The sequence below is a fragment of the Zeus faber genome (assembly GCF_960531495.2).
Source record: "Zeus faber genome assembly, chromosome: 6".
Taxonomy (NCBI): domain Eukaryota; kingdom Metazoa; phylum Chordata; class Actinopteri; order Zeiformes; family Zeidae; genus Zeus; species Zeus faber.
The window spans coordinates 29,272,608-29,280,645 of record NC_137201.1 but is presented as its reverse complement, the minus strand read 5'-3'; the positions used below and the strand labels follow the sequence as shown (position 1 = coordinate 29,280,645).

The 8,038-nt window shown below is 47.3% G+C and overlaps 2 protein-coding genes across 2 annotated transcripts; one reads left to right on the top strand and one right to left on the bottom strand.

Annotated features, from left to right (window-relative positions):
• The first annotated feature begins 286 nt into the window (after positions 1-286).
• Positions 287-2,849, top strand: mphosph6 (M-phase phosphoprotein 6). The gene is made up of 5 exons (XM_080001815.1): positions 287-409; positions 833-945; positions 1,049-1,139; positions 1,682-1,785; positions 2,282-2,849. Exons 1-5 carry the CDS (start codon positions 362-364, stop codon positions 2,406-2,408), a joined length of 483 nt encoding a protein of 160 aa, XP_079857941.1. The 5' UTR covers positions 287-361; the 3' UTR covers positions 2,409-2,849.
• A 42-nt stretch (positions 2,850-2,891) lies between these two features.
• On the bottom strand, positions 2,892-7,678 carry hsd17b2 (hydroxysteroid (17-beta) dehydrogenase 2; the record flags this gene model as incomplete). Its single annotated transcript, XM_080002923.1, has 7 exons — positions 2,892-3,211; positions 3,587-3,724; positions 3,871-4,056; positions 4,817-5,035; positions 6,072-6,179; positions 7,075-7,147; positions 7,628-7,678. 7 exons carry the CDS (start codon positions 7,676-7,678, stop codon positions 2,892-2,894), a joined length of 1,095 nt encoding a protein of 364 aa, XP_079859049.1.
• Positions 7,679-8,038: the final 360 nt, after the last annotated feature.

The following is an 8,038-nucleotide window of genomic DNA, read 5'->3' as shown; positions in this document are numbered from 1 at the left end:
CTAAATAGTGCGCGCTTGGACCCCTCGTGAATAACGGTAGAAAAATGAAGAACAACCGCCTGCGAACTGTATTTCTCAATCCGGATCCGCACTGAAAGGAAACTTCCTGTTGCCGCTTCCCAATGAGCGCAGACACCTCAACGCGTCACGTAACAGGAAAGTCTGACGTCACCTTTCACAATCAAAGCCCTCCGACGTCCCGTGCGTGAGCTGTCGGTTTTTAAAAATCACTTTTATTTTGAAACCGGTTACGCGCTCTTACCGTAATGCCTAGTATATGGACGTACCTCGAGGCAACGTGGAGGCCAGTTTGACCGTGTTTCTGAAGTGAGGGCTGGCTGGACCGCAGCTCCGGACGACGATGGCGAACGATTCGACAAAGCTCTCCAAGAACCTCCTACGCATGAAGGTACGTCGGTCCGGAGAACGACAGTGGCTGTTGGGTGTAGCCATTCTCACCTTGCTAACGGCTAAATCCTAGCATGCACGTTTTGTGGCGTCGTGCTGCGTTCAAGCCCTCTTTCATGCGTGGGGAAACTCACGGTTTTCTCATAGTTTTGTCTCCTGACACGCGTCGTTCCATGGCAAAATATGTTGTAAGCCTCTCTTAACAAACGGCTGGAGGGTTATTGGTAATTTAGAGGGATATGTGGGTCCTTAGTAAATACCACCCACAACACAGTCAACACAACCTTGACCAAGAAGTTTCGTAGTTGCGACTGTTGTTTTTTTTCGCCCTGAATGCAGCATTATTCCAGGGACTTCCACATGAGGTGAAGGGTGCATCGACTAATTGACTAATTGACTAATGGACCAATATGTCTCCCCACAGTTCATGCAGAGAGGTCTGGATGCAGATACGAAGAAGCAGCTGGAGGAAGAGGAGAAAAGGATCATAAGTGACGAGCACTGGTATCTGGACCTTCCAGAACTCAAAGCTAAAGAGTGGGTTCCAGCTGCAATCTGGTTGTCATGGTTGTCATGGGTGTCATGGGTGTCATCGTCCAGCGACGGCATCTCATCTCCTCTCTCTGCTTCCGTTTGTCAGGAACTTCATCCTGGAAGAAAGGAGTTTTGTACCGTGTGAGGAGCTCAAGTTCGGCCGGATGTCCTTCAAGGGTTTTAATCCAGAGGTGGAGGTCAGTCTCCCTTCGACACCTCTCCACCGGGTCCGAGCGACGTTGTTTAGTGCGTTGGAAATCGATTCATGTCGCTGTGGGAGTTAATACGACGGAATTGTGTCGTCCGATTCAGGGGGAGGGGGGAAAAAAGGTTTAAAAAGTTTCCCGATATTGGGTCTAAATATAAGAGGGAGCTTGATTTGGGGTAAAACTGGAGTTCTGACGCTATTAAAAACAAAACACACACACACCCACACATGTCGAAATAATGAACCTCAGTTAGTTTCTTTTGACTTTGGAACATTGATATTTAAAAGGATCTGTTAAATAAACTCTTTATTATCCAGCTCTCTCTCTCCAACCCCTCGCTACTTAGTCATATTCCATTTCAAATTGCTGTACCTTCCCAATGTGAAGATCGGTCTGAATATTTGCTGTGTATTACGCTCGCGTGTTCCGATGAAAAGACTCAGTTTTCTTCAGACGAGCTGTGACTGTGCTTGCGTGCCGTTTGGAAGCTCTTTGGATAAACACCTCATGGCTCGTTGCGTTTGGCACAGAAATTGATGCTGTTGCTGAATGCGAAGGAGGAAACCGAGGAGGAAGAGGAGGAGGACTTACGCAGAATGCAAACTGATGTCACTGATGAAGAGATGGCGAAAAGGTAAAGTGTGTGTGCGCGCATGCGTGTGGTTAAGCAATATACAGAATAAAGAACAAGAGTCCCAAACACTATAAAGCAGGGGTCCTCGTTCTCCCACCAGTAGAAGCTGCTGGTAGTACTCAGTCAAGGAGTAGCTCAACAAGTGATTTTCAAAATGAACAATTTCAATTTTATTGTTTTAATATAAATAAACCCTGTAACCTTCTGTATTATTTTCATTAGTAGTGAAACTAGTATTAGTCTCTTTGCTCTTTACTCTTTGCTCGCTCAAACTTATGTCACACATCATATGTGTACATGTACATACAGTATGTGTACATGTACGATCTGAGAGCTTTAAGAGGAAAACACCAAAAAAGACTGCAGTATTTATATGAATAAACTCTTAAAATAAGAATCATTAAAACTGATATGTTGTATTGTGGTCATCAACTGTCATTCAGCCTACTTGGACCAGAAGGCTCATCCTAAACTTGGTTCATGACTTCCTGTGCAGGTATGAGAGTCTCGTAACGAGTATGAAGAAAAAGTTTGCCAGGAAGCGGGATCGGTCGGCCATCGACGAGGATGCAAACCAGAATGTTACAGGAACTAAAAAAGGATTTTTGAAGCCTCAGGACTGACTCCAAGAACAACGTTTTTTTTAAAACATATAAATAATGTAAAATCAATTTTTTTTTAACATATAAATAATGTAAAATCTTTTTTTTTTTTTTTTTTTGTACATGAGCCTTGTTTACAAACATTTCTATTGGAAGTGAAATAACTGCTCAGTGTTTTAAAGTTGATTGGATGTTATACATCCTCTTTTTTAAAAGATGTGTCTTTGATATGGAGGGTTATGGTCGTTTAATGGAAATTGTTATTTTTTTGATAATGGCGGGGTTTAAAGAAATGTAAAAAAAAATTTCCATTAAAAACATAACCCCATTTCTGTATCTCTGCCGTGTGCGCCATTTTATTTGTTCCAGTCGATTCCAGGAAAAACCGAGAGATCATACCTTGGCCTCCCCGCAGTGAAACTGAATATAAACTCCAAAGTGCTTCAAAAGCCTCCCTCGAGCCGCCAGAGCCTCGCGGAGTGGCTTCAGTGCTCTCCGTTAGTTTTAACCCTTGTTGGAGCGCTGTCCGAATAACCTTCCTATGACGGCGTCCGAGACGACCTCGGGGCACAAGTTGTAGAGGAACGGGAACAGCCAGGCCGTTCTTCCAGAGCAGTACAGGGCTTTGGGCGCCGCCGACATCAGGGCGTGACACATGTCGTCCAGCACGGGGCGCAGGTCCTCCGAAAGCCGCCTGGCCATATTTGTTGCGTGGCTCGCGCTGGATAAGACGTACTCCTTCCCGTAGACCTCCCTGGCCTCGGACGACAGGCTTTCGAAGGTCTCCCACAAACCGTTGCGCTCTTCGGCGTATTTGAAGATATCTGTGATCGGGCAAAGGGGGGGGGGGGGGGGGGGGATGCTGCAGCTCGTGTTGACAGCTCTACCATTTTAAAAACACAAGAAACATCAGTGACGTGAACAGAGCGAGTGGAGTCGAAGGACAGGTCACGTGGTGTCCAGTATTCTGCTTTTCCAGTAATTTACTACTTGTGGGTCTGCCCTCACTTACATAACATTGAGGGGGGGAAAACAAACGGATGCCCCGTGACGCGCCCTCCAAAGTCGTTGGAGAAGTTTGGAAAGAACTTCTCAAGAGGTTGATCGGACCTCCTGAGGCTCTCGCTGCCAGGGGGGCGGGACGCATGGCAGCGACTGTGCCGCTTAAACATGATCAACTGTATGGAGACGAGACCTACTTGTTCTGAAGCCCGTGGGTTGGATCATGGCCACTTTGACGCCCCACCTGGCCAGCTCCATCCTCATCGCCCCGGAGAAGACGATGAGCGCTGCCTTGGAGGCGCCGTACGCGGAGAAGAAGGGGTAGGGCACCACACCTGCACGGGCGACACCCCCCCAACCGCCACTCAGTGAACGCAGCAACGCGTTTGGAATCAGTGAAATCTACTCGACGACAAAATTACAGGACGTCGGTCGAGGTTTTTTTTTTTTTTTCCCCCACCGTCAGAACCGCGTCTCTAACCTCCCATGCTGGTGACGTTGACGATCCTTCCCCTGGACCTCCGCAGCAGCGGGAGGAACACCTGGCACATCTCCACGGCGGAGAGGAAGTTGACGTCCAGGCAGCGTCTGAAGGCTCTGAGCGGCTGGATCTCTGCGTCGGCCAAACAGCCGAGGATCCCTGCGTTGTTCACCAAACCCCACAGACCTGCGGCGACCACGGGCATTGGACACTAAAACCCAAACCACTGACCGTACGGCTGCAAATTTGATGTGGGATGGGTGATAAAGAGGAGTTTCACTGTCACCATAATCTTAGGTAAATTTCCACACTTCCAATGCCTGCTATGGTTTTGAATTCTGACTCTAATTCTAACTTGAACTGTGAGATAATGTGTGACAGAGTGAAAATCAATTTTTTCAAATAGAAGCTCTCATTCCTATCGTGAGAATTAACAATTGGTCATTCAATTAGAATACAAAAGTCTATTACAGTCCAGTATAACAATATTTTGATTTAATGAAGACCGTTTACTGTCCGAGTTACACCTTTCCATACAATTAGATGAAAGTAAAGTTCCTTTGGTTTGAATGTCCACTCGTCATGTTTTGTGCAAGACAGATAATTCAACATGATCTACATGTGTGATTTAAATTGTATAGACCCCCATAGTCACACACACACTTCATCATGATCATCTATGAATTAAAGATTCAATGCTAAAGAATCAAACGATGGTTCCTCACATTTAATTATATTGGGGATTTAAATGATATCAGACTGAAACTCAAGTTTCTGCAGATAAAACATTTGAGTCCTCATACTGTCGCAACCTTTCTGTCATTTATATTTGTTTAAAAAGACAACATGGGGATGGCATGATGACATCTTAATTCCATATAGTGATACAACCAGACTGAGGGATGATAATAAACGATAACACCTGATGCCCCGCCCTCCCCCTCACCTGCCTCCCCAACCTGGGCCAGGATTGAGGCCCGGGCCTGCTCCACCTGGGAGCGCTCCGTCACGTCCAGCTGCAGAACTCGCAGCCGCTCCTCGCAGCCCTGCCAGGTCCTCAGCCTCTGAGCTCCGGGACCGTCGGCATCCAGGACCCCGGCGAACACCAGCACCCCCCGGCTGCTCAGCCTCTGGGCCAGGGCGTGGCCGAAGCCCGTGTCACAGCCTGGTGGAGGAGGTGGAGGTGGAGGTGGTAGAAAAAAAAAACAACCTCTGTGTGGAACAAATCATGACTGGCACATTCAATTAACATCTAATTTGCATGGAAAATTCCAGGGAAATGGAAACATATAATAATAATAATAATAATAATTATTATTATTATTATTTGAGACCAATAAACATCAATAAATTATGTGCTAAGGTGTGATCCTTCAAGGTCTTAACTGATGACCCAAATCTGAAATTGACCATAATATTTAGCGATGTGTGGTTGGTGTTTCTGTCCTGGTAGATTGTAATTTTGATCTTGATTGAAAACTATTTATTTGTATGTAAGCAGCATCAACACACGATGAGTCAGCAGCAACAGAACATGCATGTTGACATATGAGTGAATGTTTTGTCACAGGATGGCTTGTAATATACAGTATATAAGCATTTTTAACAAGAGCTTAGATATGTTCTATAATGCATTATAACATAACATATAAACTACAACACCATAAAAATGTATTATAGGCTACCTTCAGGAAGATTATGTATAGAGATGTACAAAAAGACACAAAAGTGAGTAAATTCTAAACCATTAGTAATATGAATTTATTTTTAAATCTGGATGCTATGGAATACAATAAGTTGATTTGGTATAATAATGTAGTTGTTACTACTTTTAGAATCAACCAATGGTCTCGAAGGAATATGCAAAAACAGCTTCTTTTTTTCAGTTGCAAAATGGCAAACGGATGAAAATGTCAACATCGTAATGAAGTGTTTTGTAACAAACATCAAACAACTCAGCATTGACAAAACGTAAAAATTCTGAATGATAAAACATTCAACTCCATAGTTGGGTGTGGCCCTTTAGTGAGGAAATGACTCACGCCGGTGACATTATATTTGTATGGTCCGAGGAATCGAATTGAAAGATAAATCAAAGTTGATCTGCAAAAATGTCTTGTCTTTGAGGTCTAAAATATAATCACGAAAAGCAAAGAATAATCTAAACCAAAACAATAGAGTTCTGACGATTTGACACTTGCCTGTGATCAGAACTGCTTTTCCGTGCATTGGTATCATCTCCTCCCGTCGGCCCAAAGTCACACAGAACAGAAAGAGGCCGCAGCTCAGAGCAAGGGCCCCGCACCAGCCTGGAGACCCCCCAAAGTACAAGAGGCACCCAAGGGCCCAAACGGCAAAGGCCCAGAGCCCGGCCCGTGTCCCTTTCCATGCCCATATGGACACTGCCGCGGCCGTTGAGCACAAAGCGCAACACCAAAACACACTGTCTGAGCCTTCCATCGTGGTGACTAAATCGGTAGTTACCTGCGTGACGGACGGGCAGTCGCTTTGTTTACCCGTTGAAATGTGTGAGGCGTGGCACCACCCTGTTGACTTAATCGCCTGACCAGTTTTACATACCTACCACCATGTGAAGCGAGGTGTGTTCCAGGAACCTGTTTGGTCTTCTAATAGGGCATCGACGGAGGAAACACAAAATTCTCCGGGTGTATGGAACATGGACTGTGGCAGATCTCACCGATGATTATCACCGACATAAAACTGAAAGTGTCCCGATCTTCTGTATATGAGCTGAGCGGGTGAGGAAAATGCTTGTGGGATACTTTCCGTAGCACCTGCATCGTCAAACCTGTGCGGCAAACGGCGTGTGGCGGCGCAGACTTAGTGACGTCCAACATGTCAAACCGCATAAATGTTTGAGGGGAGCTCCAAGAATCTGCGCGACATAATGTCCTCCACAGACGCCCCCCCCTGAAGAGGGCCCATGAGGAGGACACTCCCCTGACAGGCTCCTGTAAGCCGGGCCTATGGCCTCCACTAGGCAATGAGCCGATCGCTCTATGGATAGGGGTCTACCCTTTGACTTGGCACCGAAGCACACAAACAACTGGTTCCCATGTCTAAAACCCTGAGTGCGGTCAACATAACACTGGAGAGTCCTAACCGGGCACCAAGGGTTAGGCCTCTCTTGCTCCGCCGACTCAAAAGGCAGCGGGGAGAGAGCTGTTAACTTAAAGACCTGACTCCGAAACGAGGTGGCAATGACCGTTGGAGTGAAGGATGCCTTCGGACGCATGACCACTGTGGGAGTCTCTACCTACGGGTACGGATTTAGGGGAGGGAGACAAAGTCTTTCTGGCAGTGGGGCGCCGACGTGGCGTGAGTGTTGTATTAATGATCAAACAAAAAGGCTCGCTGGCCAAAACGGGAACATAGAACAGCAACAAAACAATCAGCGCCAAGGTTTGTGTGGCTCGCGCTCTGGTCCGCAGGGCCTCGTCTCCTGCGCCGGGCGCACATAAGAAAGCCCTCCCAGCCAGGTCTGACCAGTCGGCACTAATGAGGCTGATTGGGGGGAAGAAGCCAGCGGCGTCACCTACGGACCGTGACCGTAACCACAGCTTCTTGTTCGCCACGTACCCCCACCGCCGCCCGCCCCCTCCGTTAAATCCAGTGCCGTAAAAGATCGGGCCTAACCGGTCAAGGAGTTTGTCGACCCGGGGCATCAGATGCGCATCGAATTTCGACACCGCGTTCACCTTTCTGCCGTCTACACAGAAGCAGACGACTTACCTACCAGCACCGTGGGACTACGCCAGTCACCTGTGGAGTCCTCTACCCTCCCCATGTCCAGCATGACCTTCAATTCTGCCTGCACGCCCTTGTGTTTATGTTGTGTTTACCCCTCGATCACCGCGGTGGCCAGAGACACCCACACCTTCTCCTTCCGCTCCTTTAGGAGGTTAAGGTGATACATTAGAGTCGCCCCGCCCCTGTCCGACTGCACATAATCAACCTCTCCAAAGGGCCCTCGAGTCATTTAGAGCCGGTATGTAGGGAGCAACACCAACACCTTGTCTCCCGGTGCAAATTTCCCGAGCCGAGCCCCTCTGTCGCATAACCGGCGCTGGTGTTCCAAGGATGTTCGTGCCCCAGGGCGTGCATCCCTCGCAGGTGCATGACATACCGGACCTCGTTCTTACCGGTG